General features: G+C 38.9%; 2 protein-coding genes across 3 annotated transcripts in view; one reads left to right on the forward strand and one right to left on the reverse strand.

Annotated features, from left to right (window-relative positions):
* The first annotated feature begins 1022 nt into the window (after positions 1–1022).
* LOC109030512 (pickpocket protein 19) overlaps positions 1023–22559 on the forward strand; it is a 31788-nt gene continuing 10251 nt past the window's right edge. The window contains exons 1-5 of the mRNA XM_072298442.1: positions 1023–2035; positions 2737–2931; positions 17856–18024; positions 18404–18561; positions 21441–21606. Coding sequence (XP_072154543.1) covers positions 1917–2035; positions 2737–2931; positions 17856–18024; positions 18404–18561; positions 21441–21606 — 807 coding nt within the window. The 5' untranslated portion in view covers positions 1023–1916. The remainder of the gene's footprint in view (positions 2036–2736; positions 2932–17855; positions 18025–18403; positions 18562–21440; positions 21607–22559) is intronic.
* LOC109030701 (uncharacterized) lies at positions 2941–8989 on the reverse strand. 2 transcript variants are annotated; one of them, XM_019041795.2, is made up of 5 exons: positions 8829–8989; positions 7547–7672; positions 6282–6401; positions 5670–5892; positions 2941–4255 (listed from the first exon to the last, which is right to left on the reverse strand). In XM_019041795.2, exons 2-5 carry the CDS (start codon positions 7642–7644, stop codon positions 3851–3853), a joined length of 846 nt encoding a protein of 281 aa, XP_018897340.2. In that variant the 5' UTR covers positions 7645–7672; positions 8829–8989; the 3' UTR covers positions 2941–3850. The 2 variants fall into 2 exon arrangements, with proteins under 2 accessions (XP_018897340.2, XP_018897341.2); XM_019041796.2 differs by lacking the exon at positions 8829–8989 and adding an exon at positions 8515–8654.

Genomic DNA, 22559 nt, shown 5'->3' on the forward strand with positions numbered 1-22559 from the left:
TTCCCGAGGCTTGAAATTATTTATTTATGAAAAGCCTAAAAAGGGACCGCCGCGCCGATGGTGAGAGAGGAAAGGACGATCCCTTGACGTCGTGGGCCGTTCAGTTATAGCTCAGTTGCTTGCTGGTCTCTTGGATGATCTTGCTAGAAAAGGTCGCGTAGGGCAGGTAGGTAAGATTGCGATTTAATTTTCTACTTCAGAGAGCTTTTTCTCCGAGGACACTGCTTGATAAATAAGTGCATACTTCGGTTAACTGACTGATAAGGAGCATAATTTTTTTTTTATTTTTTTTGCGGATGGGGGCAGGGGATGTGTCAGAAGTTTCTCTCTCTTCAGTTCTACTTTTTCATATTTTCTTCTCTCTCTCTCTCCCCCCCCCCCTTTCTCTCTCTGACTTTTCACTAAACTCTGCACGGCCTTTTACGGTTTTACCACGCGTCTCCATTGCGAGGTCACAATTTTCGGTCATTAAAGATATTCACCCAAGTAGCACAATCTGGTAAAAATTGGCGATAGGAGCTGCGTTTCAAAATACCATAGGAGTTCTTATAGCCGACTGAAGAAGGCGATAGAAAATCATATAGCTGGCTGTAGAAAGTGGAAAAAATCATACGGCCGGGCTACACGAAGCGATAAAAAATTAAACAGCCGGGCTATGGTTCGTGTCGCCGGGCTTTACACTTTATCGCCTGGCTGTTGCTTTTTCGCCATCGGCTATAAAAGGCTGTAAGAAATTGTGTAGAAATTCGTGTGCTTTGTAAATCCGCAAGTTTGTACGGAATCACCATAATATTTACAAAACGCACATTATATTTTCCTTTACTACATATTTGTTTTCATCAATTAAAATGAGAAAAATCCATACAGAGTGTGCAAACATTTCAAAGTCATGAGTTGAACAACGCTGACTCCACGAGATTAAAGATTAGAGCCTAACACAAAGCGGAGCGGCGGCGCACTGGCGCCTACAAACCTAACAGGGATACTTCACGCACTGCGCAATGCGTGAAGTATCCCTGTTGGGTTTGTAGGCGCCAATGCGCGTTTCGCGCTGGCTGCCCTCCCGCCGCGCTACGCCGCAGCGTATTACGGCGCTTGAAGCAACTATTTCACACCAGAGGTAGTGCACAGTATCGTACGAAATTGAGGGCACTCCAACATATTAGGAATGGCAGGCATCCTTCAAAAGTACGGAGCTTCCCTCGCAAAATAAATCAAGATACTACGGCCCAAATAGAGAGCGGTGGTCCAAAAACTCGCAAAGTCCTAGCATCCGTAATTAGTAACGGATAGCATCGTCAGGCTGTTGCTTAGTGGCCATTGGCTATAAAAGGCTATAAGAAATTGTGTTGCCGGCTGTAGAAGCTATTGGAAATCTTAGAGTCGGCTGTAGGTCTATGGTATTTTGGAACACAGATTCTACTGCCAATTTTTACCAGGGTAGGTATTGCACATTATATTTTGGCTACTAGGGTTCCTCCTTCGTGCAACCAGAGCTTTTTTTGAGCAACTTTGTTCTTAGTATTACTACCTCTGACAAATGTAATACAATGCATGCCTACATAAGCTTAAAAGCCATTGTTGAATTGATTTCATGTCCAGTGAGTAAACTTAACGAGGAGCGAAATATTGCCTTTTTTCCCTTCCTTTTTTAACAGAAAAGGTAGGCTTCTTTTTAAAAAAAATTAAACAAAAAATAATTTGCTCATTTCTATCACAGAAAGAGAGGAACACAGGATGTAATGTTGTACTTAGTTATTATTTACACTCCTTCCAATATAATAATTATTGAGCTCTAACACTATTCTCGCCTACTTTATGTCAAATAGATTCTGGGTTGAAAGATTTTAAAGTTGTCTTTTTTCAACAGATTGCTGCAAAAAATACTTGGCAGTGAAGAGCAAATATCGAATTGAATGCAAAGAAGAAATAAAAAAAGACTAAAATGCCAGAAATGCTTGCAGGAGTTTGGAGAGCTAAAAGCAGTTCATGGAGTCCATCATGCTGCATCTGCGGAAAATCCCCCATTTGATAGGTTTGAGACAAAATTATATGAAATTGATATCAACACGCTTCAATAAGAGACAATGTACCCTCTGATGGGTTCTTAGCGGGACTGCATTGCAAATAGACCACATTAAGGGAAAATATCTAATGGAATTCTTCAATGATAAGAGGCAGTAATGACAGTCTGACATAGCCGAGCTTTTATGCTACAATGTAGATAACTGCATAAGTAGACTTAGATAAAAAAAAAACTACTAAAACTGCAGCCCAAAGACTGTAAAGAATAATATGGTGACTGTTCTGATAGGAAATCAAAACTAAAAATAAACTAAAAATTAGAAATAGGGTTACAATAAATTCTAATGAATTCCTGTGAAAAACTGAGAAAGTGAGTGTTCTTTCAGGTTTTGATTTCCCTTCAGAAAATGAAGTGAACCCGGCTATTTTCTACCACTTTGTTCAGGAAACTTATTTTGCTCACTTTTATCAAGACAGTGAGAGCAGGTAGAGGTGATGAACATGACTGTTTTAAGAAACTTGTTCAAAATCATTTTTGTGGAAAAGCAGTAAACAATGAATAATTGGGGAGAGGGAAATTTTCAGCTTCGAATTTTCATGATTTGTTAACGGTTTGATTTTGTTCAGATTTGTGATGGTGCTGTTGGTATATTCATTCATTTCACTTTGGTTTGAGTTTCTCTTGAAATCAGTATTTTCTCTTTGCTCAAGGCTTTTGTGGGCGGTTCTCGTCATTGGAGCCACAATTGGTGGAGCCAAATCAATCTTGGACGTTTATCAACAATATATTCTTGGCCTGACAAAAACAACAATCAGCACAATAATGTATCCACATGCTTACATCCCATTTCCTGCAGTATCTGTCTGTGAACCTAGTAGAGTTCAGTTTGATAAGCTTCACGAAATGTGAGTCTGTAAAAATTGAGTACATTTTATTTTCATAATTTTGTATTTTTCACTGCCATAAAATTCTCGGCCATCAATAAAAAGCAAATCAGTGCTTGCTTTTTGTGCCTTCAGCAGCTAAAAAAAATATCTTTTGTCAAAACTTGAGCAAAAATGGGAGGAATGAAACATTTCTGCTTATTAAGACTAAGATTAGAATTAATTTTGGGCTCAATTTTGACGATATTATTTAACATTCTTGAGCTCCGAGATTTTCTTCAGGTAGAAATACACCACCTTATCTTACATTAGGGGTTGACTTCATCTTTATGTTTGGCCACTTTTGCTTAGATTAATCTCCACTTCTACAAAAAGAGAAGAACAAAGTCTTCAGTTGTATTTTTTTTTAAGAATTTTATTTGAATTTGACCATAGTTTTACAAAACCGGTTTGAACCACTATCTCAATGAAGCATATGATAAAAATAACTTGACGATACTGTCACATCTACAGTAAAACTGTATGGTCATTAATGGTGAAACATTGAGAAAATTGGACATTTGAAAGATCTGCAACAGTTTATGACTCAGAAGAAGACGCTTGAAAAAGTTATACAAATTATTATCTTTCATAACATAATTTTTACTAGTAAAATAATTATGAATGCAAAGTTATTGATACAAAAAAAAAGGATATTTCCTTTGTTTTTTTATGAAAAATTCTAGACAGATAAAAAGTAAAATGTTCGCATTACAGAAGAAAAAGAAAAATTGGAAGTAATTTCAGTTAACCATTCACTTTTAAAAATGCATGGAACCATTCCTACCCACAGGAGAAATTGCAAGTTCAATGAGAGGTATAATTTTTTCAAGTGTTTCCGAAAACATAGCCCAAATTGAGTCCCAGCCTTGATCAGTTAGGTGGCGAATGTATTGTTTACTTAAATACCTAAAAGCTTACTTTTCTTCTTCTCTTTACTCTTTTTTTTCAATTCCTTCATCACAACATCTTTCTGCTCCTCGCTCAGTGGTGCACTATTTTTTACTCGCATTCCACTTTTCTTTTTTAATAAATTGTCCAATTTCTTTTTCTTCAGTTTTTCCTGCCTTTTCTTAGTTTTTTCTCTCTTCTTTTTGAGTGTTTCTTCATCTAGTGGATTCTCAGCTTTAAACGCCTGGGCCAAAAGTTGCTTCCGAACTCGGCTTCGCTTTTTCTCCATTTTTCGTTTATGTGTTTTTGTCATCGGTTTATGTTTGTCATATACTTCTTTGACAGCCCTCCAAATAGTCCTCAGCTTACTATAGTGTTCTGTTTTGCTGTAGTGAAGATGCTCTTCAATCCAGTCCTATGAAGCAGACAGAGAGATCAGTTACTTGGGGTAGTAATAAAATGAAGTTTCACAACATTCTGGAGTGTGAATGGTATAAAGGTATTGAGGACTTCTCTGTAACAATAGCGGATGTGAAAAATTACCTTTTTGAAACACATTCAAAAAACTGTTTTGGCATCGAGAAAATTTTGAGAAAATACTTGAGATGTGATCTTCGAGATCTGTACATCATGCTAGAGCCAAACATATTAAATTTTTGTGTGAACAAAACAGTTTTTTAAGCGTGTTTCTAAAAGGTAATTTTTCACATCCGCCATTGTTACATATAAGGCCTCATATGCTGAATGCTATGCCCTCAGGAGATTTTTAGAAAAGAAGAGAAAAAGGGAAGACATCTGGCAATTCTCAATCTTAGCAAAAATTCTGTCAAAGATGCTAATCTAGATCCTCTTACAGGAATGCAGAAAGTTCAAAGCTTTCTCATTTTTTTGGTTGAATCAGTGAATCATGAAAACACACCAACTCAGGAAAATGAAAATGTTCAGGAGAAACAAAAAACTGCACAGTAAATGAATGAGTTAGTAGAAGTAGCTACTTGAACATGGACAGAACTTGTTCTTTAGCACCAGAAAGCTTTCTCACATCTAACTTCTTCACTTACAGTGCAATTTTCTTCTCCTAGAGACATTCATTTTTCTGAGCTGGTATGCTTTTAATCTTACTGATTCAATTAGCCTTCCTATTTTTGAGATTGCTTTTCCCCTCAAATTTTTCAAAGTTATGACTTTTTCTTCTCGAAAATCTAAACTAATTAAGACCATAAATTTAAACACTGAAGTGAATCAACCTTTTGTGATCGAATCCATACCTTCTGTTTAGTTTTAAGTTTAAAAGTTTTTTTTATCTTAAACTGTTACTTGTCCACTTTAGTGCACAAGGGCACAGTTCAGTGAAGTTCGTCTTTGGATTTTGATTGCATCATTTAGAGACAACTGAAGGAAGAAAATAGTAAAAACAGCAGATAGAACTGATAAGAAATTGGTAAAATTGTAGTGACTGACATTATTCATCATAACTCTCGGAGTACAGAGTTTTGATAGGTTCGACTGACAAACTTTTCATTAGTGATTGAACTCTAAAGGCAAGTTGTAGTGATACTGGAATCTTTTAAAACAAGAATCGAAAAATTAGGAGCTCTAAAAACATAACTGAAAGTATAATTGATTCACCATATTATTTTTTGTTTTCCTTTGTCAGATTTTTTGGTTCATTGGCAATTATTATCATTTAAGGCCTGGGAAAGAGGAGAGAAGAGAAAAATTTTAACTTAGAATCCAGAATCACTCGAACGATTATGCACTTCAGGGACTTCTTTTCACTGTGGCTATTATCTACTGGGTCAAAAAACTTCAATTTCAACTGGACTTACCATAAAATTGCTCTTATTGTCGCGAGGTACAGCCTGACCTTCACATTTTCCTAGTAATTCTTTCTGGAATTCCGAGGTTGTCTGCTCTGCAACGTCTTTCATGGCTCTTCCCCAAGCATCATTCAACCTTTCCAAGTTGACATTTTTTTGAGCATCAGTCTCTCCAGAGTCTCGCTGCTTTTTTGCTTTTTTTGCTTTGCCTGTCCCTGTCTCATCTGCATTCCTATATAAATTAAAAGGATTATATCAAACGTGAACATGATAATCTTAAACGATGGTGAGAAGAGGAGAGGGAGAGGAGAAGGACATTTGCCAAATCAAAGGGATCCTATTTCTCTTGAAGAAAAAATTCTTGTGGACATTGCAAAATTTCATAAGGCTTTAATAAAAATACTCTTTTCGATGTCAAAATCAGATGCATGAGAGCTCCATCATGCAGTCAAAGAAATGTGAATTTCTAGATTTTCTTAATTTTCTGGTGTATCAAATTTTGATTTGTGTCAATTTTGGATATAAGGATTTGATAAAGTTCATTTTAGATTTAATTTTGTTCACAGAAATGAATTTGACACACAAGATATACAAATTAAAGAAAACAATTATGTTACTTACAATTTTCCTAGTTCTTTCGTTATTTTCTTCAAATCCTTCTTTGTTTTCTTTTCTAATTTATGCTTCTTTTTCTCCACTTTAGAGTAAGATTTTTTCGGTGATTCAACCGCCAAGCTTTTCCTATGTAAAAAGAAATAAAGATTTAGAAATAGAACTAAGTACTAAGAATTAAATGCTAAATGACGAAGGCACTGAAGAATTGAAGTGCTAAGAACTAAATACTGAAGAACTAAGAGCTTAAGTCTTGGAAGACATGTTGTATCATCAAAGTTTAAAGTAAAATAGATTAAACATGAAACTTCTGGAATCAGTGTTCACAGTTTACCTGGTAATCGAAAATGGGGGAGAGGGGGCGGCAAAACAGGTGAATTGAAAATGTTTTGCTTCCTATTTAACTAGAATTTTTTATACATCTGCCTCAGCTGAACGCTCTCCTTCCCTCAGTTTTGCACAAATACATAATGGAACATTTTCAAGTTATGTCCAGGTGTTCCGGGGGGACCCATTGTTGAACTTTTAGGGTCGAGCCTGGAGAAAGGTTGGGCAGCGCTAGGCCACCGGGGGGCGCCAACTTTTCGAAATATGCTTTAAGCTCTGCGGGTGTTAGGAGCACCCCGCGCCTCCGACCGCGATGGCAACCCATTGTGGAGTTCGGAAAACAAATGTTCAAGTGATGTTATTCAAGTGTATCAATTCATCATGATATTCAAGTGTATTTTTTTAAGAAAATACCCCATTTTTGGCTTGGTTTTTCCCCTGGCATAGTGAAGACCCATTTCTATTCTACCAGCTTGTCATTCTCAGTATTTGAGCCATTTGATGGATTTATTTCTTCTTTAACGATTGAATCATTTTGAAAATTTAGCATTTTTAATTATAAAATGAACTTCCCACTGCTTTCATTTCAATAGCTTTAATTCTAGTTCTGGCTTAATCTGTTATTTAACTTCAACTTTTTTTGTATAGCCTCAGTATTTTAGATACCTACCTGGAAGAAAAATCACATCTGTTTGACACACCTAGATTACCTACTTGAAATTTCTTATTGGAATCATCTCAAACCTCTGCTTGAATTTTCTTTGGAATTGCAATTCATTGATCTTAAACTCAACAATGCTTTCTGAATGTTTATAATTTTTACTATTGATGCAGAATTTACCATTTAAGCCAGGGGTAAAGCTTTCTCATTTTTGGGTTTTGTCCTTCATCCATTATGTACAGGTAATTATTATAAAAACACACATGATGATGATGATGGCACTTACTTTGCTCGCTTGGCTGTTCCATCCCTTTTGCCACCTTTTTTTGTCAACTCCTTGACGCTCTTCCTTTTGACACTCGATCCATCCATAGCATCATCCATCGTGTATAAATATTAATACAATGAATTGCTGAAACATATAGGTGATTTTCGATCAACTTGAAATATGACTTCAATGTGCCAAGGACAAATACAAAGGATAACCGAGGAGGAGCGAAACCGATCAAGGAATGATGGTGATTAGAGTTTCATGATTAAATTAACAAACATGAGAAGCACAGAGTAAAAACATGAAAAATAGAACCACGGGTTTGAACTCTGACATAAAGGTCTAATTTATCTTTAGCACCAATTCAAGAAGTACTTACTGACAATTTTTAGAAATAAAATTTGTTTCTTCAAACAGCAATAGGACTTGAACAAACATTATCAATTTCCTATTTTAAGCAGTTTCAGCAAAAATAAAGGGAAGTCCATTAGATTTGTTTTGTGGTGCTGTTTGATAACGAGGAATGTGATTTCACTTGTAGAACTAAAAAAATGCATTCCATAGAAAAATAAGCACACTCCAAAGTGACTCAACATCTCTGTCAGGATATACGCTTCCTGATGTGAGTTGGGTTTTGATCGCATTAGTAAGCAGTGCCCTGTGCTTTGAAAAACTTGCAAAATAGGTCTGTATCTTTGGCGTTAGTGGTAGATTTTCAGAATCCATCTCCTCTAACGGCGCACATCCCATGATGTAGGTTAGACTCCATTCAAGTTAAACGGTGGTTGTAACATTGTAAAAGTTTTGCATTGAATCTGGATATTGTTTGATAAACATCATCAAAATTTCTAATAATGCCCGGTGCGGTCCGTTTTATGAGCCAGACGGCTCTCAATTTTTGGCACATAGAGAGAGGTCTATAATCAGGACCCATCCAGAAGCTCAGACATTGATTAGACGTTTGCAAAACTATTTATACTAACCTGATTTGACTCAGCTAAAGCTGGTTCAATAAAACAGCACACCTTAACAAATCACAGTGAAAACAGGCACAATGGATTTTCAGAATTTCACATCTGTCCAGACACTCGCTGAACAGGTATGCTGCTTTGTAAACCAGGAATGCTTTTAAGACAAAAAGTGGAGTATACGTAATTAAACATCTCGTTCTACTGCTTACGTTGCACTACTATTTAGTAGTTACAGCGCAAACACCAAGTGTGTTCTAAGAAATGAGTTTGTAATTTCTTAAGATTTGCACCCTGTTCTGTTAGGAAACATGGACAAGAAAACTCACCGATTAGTCAGGAAAGGATATTCAATCAGCTGAAAACATGGAAATTTAACGTAACTCACAGTTCTGTAAAATATTTAAAGATTTCAACGCAATATTGATATTACTGGTTGTAACAGGATGCACGTGTATATTTATGACAACAGAGAAACATAACCTAACCTGGTCAATTGTTACAATGTTGAACGATGAGCACGGAAAACTTAATATAATCTGTATCAAGTTTATATAATGCGGTTGGCGCGGCAACTCCTCTCCTGCTTTTAGCAATGGGGAAAAATTCGTCCATGATTGGTTGACGGTTTCCCCCTGGTTTCCCCCGATTTCAAAAAAGTTTTTCAACGTGAAATAAACAATTCTCCCCTCTGAACTCAAGATTGATGTATGATGGGACTTACTAAATTGATTAGTATTGGTTACATACATACTCGTAGACAAATAAAATGCTGAATTTTAATTCATTTTTAAAATACCCAGGCCCGGACTTAGGGCGTGTGCACTTGTGCAGGGCGTGCGGCGCACACGGGCGCCAGCCTTTGGGGGGCGCCACGAAAGAAGAAGAGAGGGAAAAAAAGGGGGGAAAGGAAAAGGAAAAAAAGGGAAGAAAGGACAAGGGGAAAAAGGAAAAGGAGACAAGGTTGGGCAGTGAAAGCAAGGAAGAAGGGGGGAAATGGAAGGAAAAAGGAGGCAAGAAAAGTGAAAAGAGAGTCCGCGAGAAAGGGGGGGGGGCATAAAAACCATAGACAAAATATAGAGAGAATTGCCGACTAAAGGTAAATTTTCAGGCCAAAAACTCCACCTGGTCCATAGATGGTCAGGCGCCCCTTGACCCTAAATTTGCGGCTGTAAGTACAGAAATACAAGAGTAGACATGTAGTAAGGGGGGCGGCATAAATCCATCGAACAGGAGCCGACATAGCATTTTAGGCGACGTCCGCCATCTTGGATTTGAGAATTTTTAAACATAGTAAAAATTCGAGTTTCCGGTCGAAAAATACCCTCAGACACCGAGTTTCAAAAAAATCCATCGAACAGGAGCCGACACAGCATTTTAGGCCACGTCCACCATCTTGTATTTGAGAATTTTCAAAAATCGACTAAAAATTCGAGTTTCCCGTCGAAAAGTACCCGTGATCCCGCGGTTCACAAAGCTCAAACGAACAGAAATGGAGGCCAGACCCGGTTCTCATTTTAGGCCACATCCAACATTTTGGAGTTGAGAATTTTAAAAAGTTGACTAAAAATTCGAGTTTTTCGTTGAAAAATACCGTGTGATACCGCGTTTCACAGGACTCGAAACCGAGATAGCATTTTAGCCCACGTCCGCCATCTTGAATTTGAGAATTTTAAAAAATGGACTAAAAATTCGAGTTTCCTGTCGAAAAATACCTCCTGACACCGAATTTCAGAAAAATCGATCGAACAGGGGCCGAGATAGCATTTTAAGCCATTTCGGAATTTGAATTTTTTGAATTTTGACAGATTTTGATTTAAAACGCGTGATGCCCAAAATCGAAGCTCAGATTCGGATTCCTCGTAAAAATCGATGCGATTTCATGTATCATACCCTGACACCGAATTTCAGGAGAATCCATCAATCAGGAGCCGAGATGGCATTTTAAGCCACTTCAGTCATTTCGGATTTTTGAAGTTGAAAATTTTACTTAAAACACGTGATACCCAAAATCGAAGTTCAGATTCGGATTCCTCGTAAAAAATTGATGCGATTTCATGTATCATACCCTGACACCGAGTTTCAGGAAAATCCATCGAACAGGGGCCGAGATAGCATTTTAAGCCATTTCAGATTTTCGAATTTTGAATTTTTTGAATTTTGACAGATTTTGATTTAAAACGCGTGATCCCCAAAATCGAAGCTTAGATTCGGATTCCTCGTAAAAAATCGATGCGATTTCATGTATCATAACCTGACACCGAATTTCAGGAAAATCTATCGAACAGGAGCCGAGATGGCATTTTAAGCCACGTCAGTCATTTCATATTTTCGAATTTGGAAAATTTGACTGAAAACGCGTGATACCCAAAATCGAAGTTCAGATTCGGATTCCTCGTTAAAAATTGATACAATTTCATGTATCATACCCGAGCATAGCGTGAAGGAAAGAGACGTAACGCAGACATACTGATTCGAGCATATGAATCCAACGTGGCAACATGGTTAGTGCTCAGTGGGTCAGCGGAGGAGGAAGAATAAGAATTTATCGTGAGAAATTCCTCGCGACGAAACCGAACGCTTAGCCGGCGCTTAAGCGGCGCCTCCCCGTTCGGTTTCACTCGGGCGACAGGCGGCGGCGTAGTTCAAAGGGGAAGTACGACAGAATCTATACGCGTCGTTAAACCTTTTTCCTTCACGTTATTTTAACATATGATACATGGAATCTCTTCAATTTTTTACGAGAAATCCGAATCTGAGCTTAGATTTTGGATATTACGCGTTTTAATCTATTTAAAATCGTAAGAGAATTTACAGAATTGTCCTTGAAAATTGATCACACATTAGTGTTTTTTTACGTCATTAAACCTCTTTCCTTCACGTTATTCTAAAATTTGATGCATGAAATCGCATCAGTTTTTCACGAGGAATCCGAATTTGAGCTTAGATTTTGGATATAACGCGTTTTAATCTATTTAAAATCGTAGGAGAATTTACAGAATTGTCCTTGAAAATTGATCACACATTAGTGATTTTTTACCGCGTTTTTCTTCTACGTTCACGTAATGAAATTAGATCAACAGTTGATTCATCGACTAGTCTAGCCTAACCCCCTAGAATCGGTCTAAAGGGCGAACGATTTTATCAGATAAGATGTGCGGTCCTAGTTTCCGGGCAATTGCGGTTTGATGGAGGCTGGGATGAGGAGAAACGGAAGATATGCGAAACTCGGACGGATATTAAGTGAGAAACCAGGTAGAGGAAAGGCTTTCTTCCTGAAAAGTTATAGTGCTCGGGCCAACTTGCATGGTCACTGGAGCATTGTATAGCAGGTTGTGGGAAACTATTTTTTTGCAGCAACAACCGATTGGATCGCATTTTGCAAAAAGGAACTAAGAGCCATAGGCGTAGCTAGGGGGGTCCTGGGGGGCCTGCCCCCCCCCCCCAGAAATCTCGTGGCCCCCCCAGAAAAACGGGATCCTCCATTCCTCACCCACCCCCCGCTCTCTTCACCACGAGAGGTGGTCCCATGCCCCCCCCCCCCAGAAAAATTTCCTAGCTACGCCCCTGCTAAGAGCATTTCAATGTTGCTAGGATTGTGCAACTTAGGTACATTCTTTGCAAAAAATAAACTTTGCGACGGTAATTTTCGTCTTGAATTCATAGTTTATTGGGAGTAGAGGTGAAACTAGTTTAGATGATCGTTTATGTTTGCAAGGTTAGCGACATTGGAATGGGGAATGCTCTAATACCCGGGGTCGGATTGGCAAGAGAATCCATCGCGGGGTCCCGAAGGGCCCTCTCGGCGATTTTCCCCCCAAGTTTTAAAATATTTCTCCGTAATATTATCAAATTTGAATCCTCTTCAGCCGCAGTAAGGTCTAAAAGGTCTTAAAATATGAGTCGAAGACATGGGGGATCCAAGCACTTCGAACGTGGAGGGAGGAGGACAAGGGTCCCAAATTTTTCGATTTTTTAAATCTAATACATATGCAGTTTGAGTCAATTTTGTCATGTATACTTGCCAAATATAAGCGTTCTTCGTTCCTCTTTCCTCCGTTCCTTCCTTCTTATTTTCTTCCCTTTTTTTCGCTCCCAATTTCGGCCAACGCGCTCCCTCTGGATCCGCCTAGGATCGCGGAGACCTAAAAAGGGCCCTAAAGTCGCATTAGAATACACAACCATACCCAGTGAGTTACTGGGGCTTCAGAGGTGATGTAGGGTAGGGGCCCCCGAAGAATATGTGCTGATGTCGCACACAACCCCTATGCACTTGGTTCCTTTCAGCATAAACACGTCCAAAATTAAGAAATCCATAGCGCAAATTTCGAAACTCACCCCCAAATGCGCAAATCTCTATTTAAAAGAGAACTTAAGAAGAAGCAGCATGTAAATGGTTTTTGTTCACATTTGTAGGATTTTAGGCGAGAAACTTTAGGGGGACTCGGTGGTTTCTTCTTTGAAAATTTTGCACTGTTTTTCAAAAAAGAATAAAAAATCCAAATAAATGACAACCAGTTAATGTATTGAGTGAAGTGAACTCTACAGAGCTTGTTTAGATACATACATTTTTTGCGATTTTGAAGATCGGCTGTAGCGTTGTGATACATTTTTCGGAAAATTGACAATATTCCGTTAAAAAACAATAATAGTTTACTTTAGCGGCGCAAGGGGGGCGACACGACGATGGAAAAAAGACGACAGATTTTACTAAAGCTGATGTGTTAGAGAAACAAGTTAGTAAAGCATCCTCACTTCTCAGTTCTAGCGCTGCATGCGACGAACACTTAACGAATTTATCGTTACAGCTCCTGGATGCGACAATTCGAACTCCGCGGATGTGTATGTTGCCTATGTGCGGAGTTGAAGGCGTTTTGACTTTCCAGGCACTCACCGCTTCGCCCGTGGCGGTGGACTGCACACTGCACTGCGAGGATTGAAAATGACAGAGTACCCCTCAATTCTTCGTTAAAATCACAAAGACATCCACCACGCACGAATAGTTCCTCACATACGTAGGATGTGAGCACCTTAAGTTGAGGTTTAAGGGAAACCTCCTCAAAGGGAAACCTTCTCCAAAACCTCCTTAATCAACATCGCATGGCATGCAACGAACACAAAGCGAATCAGTTTCAATGTGGTGATATACTAAACATGATTTGTAGAGCAATTATATTTGTGCCTTACTACTATCTCCGTTGTGTAAACGAAGAATTGAGGGCAGGACCGGATTTACCTACTTGCCGCCCATGGGCCGCCTGTATTTTGCCGTCCCCTCCTCATTCGTTTTGAAACATCAATAAAAACCATCAAGTGAACGTGCCGGAGGGGAGGGGTGCATAAGACGCATTTACCTACTCGTGTTGAATACATTTTTTGCGAAAGCCCTATCAACACTACTTGCAAAATTTCACGGAACTTTGTGCGAAAGTTAAGTTCCGTAAACATATCTCTGTGTGGACAAGGTTCTCCATTTATGGGAAATGAACCAAACAATTATGACAGAGCAAACATAAATGAGGTTTAATATAATTTTAACTTCTGCCGCTGCGCCGGGCTGATCGCACTGTGTTTGGCGCAATGCGTGAAGTATTCCTGCAGTCTTGTAGGCGCCATGCGTTTCACGCCAACTGTTCCCGACCGCACTGTGTTTGACGCAATGGGTGAAGTATTCATGCAGTCTTGTAGGCGCTAATATGTGTTACATGTCGACCGCCGCGCCGCGCCGTGCCGAGGGCTTGTCCTTTTCAAGTCCTCGTCATCATTCCCCTCTGCGCTGAGCTCCAGGCCAAATTGCGTGTTTAGTTCCTCTCTTAACTCTACCAATTAGAGATGCTGTCTCTTGTATCACCGAAAAACGACAAAATTAAAAATTACTATACTCTCAGGACAGAGAGATTTTGTCCCCTTTTCTAATTGATAATTTTTTTTTCTGAATCCGCTTTTTTACACATACATAAAAAAAATTGCAAAATTTGCCGCCATGGGCCGCGGCCCATGTTGCCACCCCCTTAATCCGGCCCTGATTGAGAACGCTCTGTCATTTTGGGATCCCTGCAGTACAACCCGCCGACGCGCTGCGTCGCAAGTGAAGCAGAGAGTGCCTGGAAAGTCAAAACGCCTTCAACTCCGTGCGTATGCAATACGGACACCCGTGGAGTTCAAATAGTTGCATTCAGGCGCTGTAATGATATCCGTTTAGTGTTCGTTGGATGATGCGATATTGAGGATTCTTTACTTGTTTCTCTCACACCTCATTTTAATCCCAGGGACGCCCCTACTATCGCACCAATGAAGTAAACTATTACCAGGTTTTATTGCAGCATTGCCAATTTTCCGAAAAATACATTGATTGTTTAAATGTATACTGTAAGCACATGTTCACAAGATAATTCCAGAAAAATGGCTGTCATTTATATTTCAGGAAACTCGTTTTGCTCCCCCCCCCCCTTCAGTAAAGTTTAGAAAAGGTCAAGTGACCAAAGTGTTAAACATTTGTTAAAGATCTACTGTAATCTTTTAAAACTTGAATGTTTGAAAACTTTTTTTTTAAAAAAATCGTAGAAAAACGGTTTTTTAAAACTTTCGTGGAACTTACATTTAACTATAATTATTTATAATTATAAAACGTTTTCTGAAACATTATTTTGAACAGCTTTTTCAGGAGTTTTGAAACAAAAAAAAAAAAAACAAAAAAAAAAAAAAAAAATGAATGATCTTTAACAACGGGGATGTAGTGGAGCTAGACAGTAGTTTGGCTCAAAAAATACTCATTACACACACGACAAGAGAAAAAAACAAGCAGTGAACTCCAACACAATGTGTTGATAAGGCGCGTCATTAACTCGCACATATCAACCCCTTTAGTTTTCATTTACAGAGATTTCAAAATAGGCAAACAGCATAAAAAGAGAATTCACGATCCAACACTGCGAGGTCAAAGACGCACCTTGACGAGACCGTGTATTGTGAAAGTAGAAAGCTATTCGATCGAATTTAAGTTTTTTGATCTGCCTCAAGCAAAATCTTATCAGATTCTTGAAGAAAAGTGCTACGGAATAATTTAAGCGAAGAAAGGAAAAATTCTGTCGAACTCCTAGAAGATAAAGTCGATTTAAAGGTATTTTGGGGCTAAAATACCCAAATCACCGGTAGTAAAAATCCCGTTATATTATTGAAAAGAAATTGACTCGATATAAATGCAATTGCATTAAATACGTCTTGATTTTGTTATTTTAAACGTCTTTCCATGCAAAGAAGTTGAACCATGTCGTTGCTTTATTCATTCATGAATTGAAAGTAAGCAATCTACATCCCGAAAATCTACTGATTTGCCGTAAAAAATTGCAGAAACTTGATATACCAGGTCGATGCACCCACTCGTTGAATTTACCAACCAATTTTGTGAGTGCAAATGTGTAAGAATCAATATGCTATAGTCATTTTGGGTGCATTTATTTTTCATGAAACAATAATAATTTCAATCCCGAAAAAACCATCAATTTTCCGTATAAAATCGAAAAAATCAAAATATGTCAACTCCCCGACGTGAAAATTAGATTCTACGTATGTAAAATGTAAATACTTATGTATCGATATGCTGAACAGAACTATGTGTGGACAGTCAGAAGCCCGCGGCAACATTAATTCAACAGAAAAACTGTAAAAATTAGATAGGATTTTAGCCGCTTTGCCCGCCTCTCCTCGCTACTTACAACAAACCGTTCTTATACTCATCTCAAAATTTTTCTCAGAGCTTTGGGTTATTATCAGCTTCCATTTAAACTCCGGTTCGATGGCCGAATCGGCTGCCAAAAAAGCAAGCCACTGTTGAGGGGTTCTATGAGAAATTCGTGATATTATCGGCTCTCAGGAAATCACCCCATGGCTAAAATTGGTGGTATAAATGTTTAAGTGCTTAAAATAATCGTATTCAAGAAACTAAGGAATTAAACTATGGAGTCAATTTCTTTTTAATAATATAACGAATTTACTACCGGTGATTTAGCTATTATAGCCCCAGAATACTTTTAAAGCGCCTTTGCGTTCCAGAATCTCGACGGAATTTTTTTTTTTTTTTTTTTTTTTGCTTAAACGATTCAAGAAACATTGTAGTTAAAAATATAAAGATTTTTCGATTTGGACGTATGAAAAATGTTTAACTCGTTCAGGCACACCGTGTATTGTATGGAGTACTGCTGTTATTCGACCGTTGTCTTCAGGTCAAAATTCTTACAAAGAAGCCCCTTGCAAGAGGCAAATTTTTTGTAATTTCTCCCAGTTTTTTCAGCGTTAGGTATATAAATGAATTGTTTGTCAAATTTTGAGGTCAATTATATTTAATTGTAATTTATACTTTCTTTTTTTCCCCTTCATTTTATTTTTCGTATCGAGGAGTCGAGGTTTTGTTGATTTCTTCGGATTTCGATTACTGTAACTTCTCTTCTATTCGGCCGATTTTTATGAATGAGGTCTCTTTTTATTTGTGTTTTAACGGAGAGTAAGGAAAAAATTGCTAAATACACGCGAAACAATTTTTTTTGAAAATTGGATGAATCCTAGCGTGACGGTGAAATGGTTAATGAAGCGTGAGTAATTGGGGTACGGGTATCGGCCGCGTTGGGACCCAAGGCCCATTGTTCTTCGTGACGCCGACGCAGTGATCAGGAGCGTGGGGACGAGAGGGCTTAGTGGACTCCTGTATGAGCCACGTTTAGCAAATGGTCTAATGAGTCTCGAGGCTCATCACAGATTGCACTTACCACTATCCTGGTGGCCCCGGCTATCAGAGCAAGGAGTACCAACTTTTGAAAAGGATAACAGTGTTGTGGAGACATGTCAAAGCAACGTTGTGAACAAAACGGAGTGAGTGAAATTCTCATTCAAGGAGTGCCGAACTGGTCAGCCATCCTCGAATCAGTTCGCTTGCTTCCGCTTATATATGCATATTTTAAATCAGCGCGCCCCATTCTAAGGTTTTTTTAAAAAAAACCAAGAAACGTAGACTCTTGGTATTCATTACACATAAACTAGCGAGCCCCAGAATGAGAAACAAATTTTAATCATTATTATTGACGGATTAGTAAACTTTTTACACGCTTTGGAAAATCTCAGAAGTTCGCGGTAGTCACTTTTCGGTAAGGAACTAGGGGACTCGGTTATTGTATCGAGGGGGGGGTCGAAACGATCGCAAAGGCGGTATACTACGTATACGCGCCAAAAAACTTCTAGAGAGAATTTGGAAGTGTGACAATGATAAAAGCGCTGAATCGAGAAAAGTGTACCTATTGATAAGGAGTACCCATGGCAAATAATGTATAATAACGTCATATCTGAGCTAAATTTCTTTACCGCAGGCAATTTTATGAAGAGCTGGACGGTACGTCACGACAAGATATTGACGAGATATTTTCAGTACTGTCCGTGGTAAAATTTGGAGGCTTCGATGTACTTGAAACTTTGAATCACACACAAGAATATTATTCCAAGTACTCCTTCATCAATTTAAATGACATACTAAATGAGGTAAGCCGTTTAAATTCTTGGGTACAACCAAATCCCTAGTATTACCCGCAGACGAATCTGTTGTGCTAGAGCAACATGATTTATGGAGTTGTCTCAATTCTAATACAATTTTTCCCCCCCTGAAAGTCCTGCCGGACCTTCGGTCTGCTTGCGTGCCCTCTGTTATCTTTCGTCCTCGCAACGCAACATTCCTAATAAACCTTTCTAACATTTTAATATGCATGCCTCTATGCACCATGTTAGAATGCAGTACCTATATTTATAATTTTTCACGACAAAAAGTTGTTTTGTGGCACATTAGCTCGACCAAGCTTTGTCTCTCCGTCGATTTTGTTACCCATATATATTCAAAATCCTACGATATTGCTTTTTCTTTCAGACCCGAAGACCATGCGAGGAAATGTTCGATGAAAATGATAATAACAGATGTTGGTGGAGGAACAATTTTTTCAACTGCTGTGAAGGTTTCGAGTTGCAACAAACCTCCCACGGGTACTGCTACTCCTTCAACTCTGATGTCTCGGCAGAGAGTAAAAAGTAAGTTCACAAATGAGGCAATATCTTCCAATATTTCTCGGGGGTTTATATGTTTGCCGACATTTGCTTATGACACAAGTGAGTCTACCAAAGATTTTAAATACCAATTTATTCTTATTTTTTCTGCGAAAAATATTCAAAATCTTGATTTAAAAGCTATCAACAGTGCGGATCATTTGCCCCTCCCCACACAAAAAAATCATGGTTCCTTCAGGGCTTTTTTTAGGGGCAAATGTTTTAAGTTGATGCCGACAAACATGTTGAAACCTCGAAGAATATCGAGGGATATTCCCTGGCACTCGGTCTAAATGAAAGAGGACTACAAATTGGATAATGCAGATTAGAAAGATTTTATATATCAAACATGGGTAAATCCTCAAAAAAGCGGACGGCATGCACTTGACACGAACGAATATGCTTCAAATTTTTGAAAAATATTTACTAAATTTCCTGATGAAAACTACTTTAGGATGAAGATACGTCCCGGACAGCGCCTTCCGACAAACTAGCGTGTTATATATAGCATTGGTTGGGTTAAAATATGCATAATTAATCCACGAAACGACGAAGGAATTAATCCAAAGAATCATTTGAAACGAATCAGATCGAAAAATTTGAAGACCTGAATAAAAACAGGTCCCTGAAAAAATTATCGCATTCGATTGATTTATTGAATGCAATACTTATTTCGCGGATTTTTTCGATTTATGCGTCTATGACCATACTTTCTGGCTGAACAGTAAAAGTTCACCAAGAATCATGATCAAAGCCATACATCCTGTGTATTGCATTTTTCAAAAAGGGACCAAGAGCATTGCAATGTTGCTAAGATTGTACATCCTCATCCATTGCGTTAAAAGTAATGAAAACATGCATATAAGTGTGAAAGAGCCATGCACAAAAAGGGCCAAAAATGGCCCATTTTTGGGCCCTCGAAATTGGGGTCGAAGTGAGGTTTTTTTTCATCCTTAGGGTGACCCTTTACACATACTAAAATTTCAGATTGAGTATACGCACCGTTTTTGAGTTATGGGGGGGCAAAGTCCCCGATTTTTTCCCATTTTTGCAAGTGTTTTAATGTCGAACTCCGGCTGTTACGAGGTACCAGATCTAGATATTGAAGCGCGGTTTGCGGTGATTGGTTCAGCTATTCCTGCAGTATTTTCCACATCTTTCACGAAGCCCCAAATGGTTTTTCGGGGGGGGGGGGGGGGGTTATTCATACTATCATGACCGTTAGCGCATCTTACTGACTTTACTTCGTTCTCTTCCCTCCACACCGCGGTCATGATGGTATTCTCTGTTGGGGATTTTTCTTCTTTTTTACATTTTACCAATTTTAATGTCCTCCCCCCCTTTTCCCCTTTTTTACCCCCTCCCCCGCAATCCAAACACTTCCTCTCAAGTGCTTCTTCTTGTAAGGCAAATATGATGAGGTCATATGTGGGATATTATTTTTCTTTCTTTACGATTGATAAACATTGACCCAGCTTATATCTCCCTTACAGGGGTTAGGGGATCCCTTGCCCCTTACCCCTGTATTATCCCCTCCCCCTGCCCGCTCCACTTTACTTCAAGTATTTTGCTCCCTCTGCAGCAGAAATGACGATGTTTCTGGCAAATAATTTTTTACTTATGTTTAGGTACTGAAATGCTGAATACATGGGATCCACTCTCCTTCTCTTCTCCATTATTCCCCCTCTTCTTCCTCCTCCTCTTCCCCTCTTGTACGTCCCTCTTTTGCCTCGTTCTCTTTACTGCTTTTCACTTTTCTTCTACTTTTTACTACTTTTTTGTAGGAGTAATATAGTTATGGTATTTTCCATTGATATGGCATTTTCCAAGAGAAGGAGGGTGGCTCCCATGTATTCAGCATTTCAGTACCTAAACATAAGTAAAAAATTATTTGCCAGAAACATCGTCATTTCTGCTGCAGAGGGAGCAAAATACTTGAAGTAAAGTGGAGCGGGCAGGGGGAGGGGATAATACAGGGGTAAGGGGCAAGGGATCCCCTAACCCCTGTAAGGGAGATATAAGCTGGGTCAATGTTTATCAATCGTAAAGAAAGAAAAATAATATCCCACATATGACCTCATCATATTTGCCTTACAAGAAGAAGCACTTGAGAGGAAGTGTTTGGATTGCGGGGGAGGGGGTAAAAAAGGGGAAAAGGGAGGGAGGACATTAAAATTGGTAAAATGTAAAAAAGAAGAAAAATCCCCAACAGAGAATACCATCATGACCGCGGTGTGGAGGGAAGAGAACGAAGTAAAGTCAGTAAGATGCGCTAACGGTCATGATAGTATGAATAACCCCCCCCCCCCCCCCGAAAAACCATTTGGGGCTTCGTGAAAGATGTGGAAAATACTGCAGGAATAGCTGAACCAATCACCGCAAACCGCGCTTCAATATCTAGATCTGGTACCTCGTAACAGCCGGAGTTCGACATTAAAACACTTGCAAAAATGGGTAAAAATCGGGGACTTTGCCCCCCCCCCCCATAACTCAAAAACGGTGCGTATACTCAATCTGAAATTTTAGTATGTGTAAAGGGTCACCCTAAGGATGAAAAAAAACCTCACTTCGACCCCAATTTCGAGGGCCCAAAAATGGGCCACTTTGTGCACGGTAATTTTTGTCTTAAATTTACAGTCTTTAGGGTGTAGAATAGAAACTTTTTTTGGGCGATCAGGTTTTTTCCCAAGACGAAAGAAGTTGCACAATCTTAGCATCATTACAATGCTCTTGGTTCCTTCTTGCAAAATACAGTCCCTGTGACAGTTGGAGCCCGAAGCGAATCACTACAATGTTGTCGATCATCATTGACTTACACTCTTTTTTTTTTATTATTTATTTTTTTTGCGGTTTTTGCCATTAAGGTTGTCACTGACTTATGGCCTTTATGACGACGATAATTTCTGGGTGGACTGGCGAGAGGAGAAAAGGCCGCGAAGAACGATCACCGACGGCCCTTGGTCGGGGCTCCGATTCACCATCAAAACTCTCCCCATTCCCGATGGAGTCGATGCTGAGCAAGGCGTCTTGGTAATGTTTAGCCATTGTTCAAACTACTCATCAACTTGTAATGATCACCGAATCTCGGAAGTTAAGGTGATTCGATGGACGCCATATTATGTGTCAAAACGACATGCCATAGATCGCATCGATTTTTTCAGCTTCTCGTCATTTTGTTCAAATTTTGAGATCGCAATGGAGATGTTGCATGTGTGAGGGATTTGCGATTTGACCATTGATTGTTATGTAAAAGTTCGCGAAAAACACGATGGTGCCACTGGTTTTCTCTGAAATCATCTTCCAAGCTCAAAAAAAAGCTCTCAAAGTGAGGCCAAAATGGAGGGGATATTCCACCCTACCCTGAGAGTCCACTTCTACATCAAAACAAACTCTCCATGCAAAGACAGGGAGCAAATACATTCGCAAGGTTGTCGTGTTTTCCGTCTTGGAGTTCTCAAATAAAGTGGCAACCCTGCTAATGTATTTGCTCCCTATCTTTGTCGAGTTTGTTTTGATGTAGAGGTGGACTCTCAGGGTAGGGTGGGATATCCCCTCCATTTTAGCCTCACTTTGAGAGCTTTTTTTGAGCTTGGGAGATGATTACAGAGAAAACCAGTGGCACCATCGTGTTTCTTGTGAACTTTTACATAAGAATCAATCGTCAAATCGCAAATCCCTCACAAATGCAACATCTCCATTCTGTTGTTAGGAGACTAAAGAATTTACTTACCAAGTTTGACAAACAAATTCAAGGTAATGAATGCGTGGTTTCTTTATAGGAAAAATATCGCATTCGGTACTGATATCGAAACTGCACTCGAATGCGACATTTTCTCTTAAAAAAAAAAAAAAAAAACGCATTCATTACCTTGAATTTGTTCGTCAAAATGGATAAGTGAATTCCTTAGTCTCCTGACAGCAGAATAGGGATCTCAAAATTCGAATAAAATGACGAGTAGCTGAAAAAATTGAACCAATCGATG

The sequence above is a fragment of the Bemisia tabaci genome, chromosome 3, assembly GCF_918797505.1.
Source record: "Bemisia tabaci chromosome 3, PGI_BMITA_v3".
Taxonomy (NCBI): Eukaryota; Metazoa; Arthropoda; class Insecta; order Hemiptera; family Aleyrodidae; genus Bemisia; species Bemisia tabaci.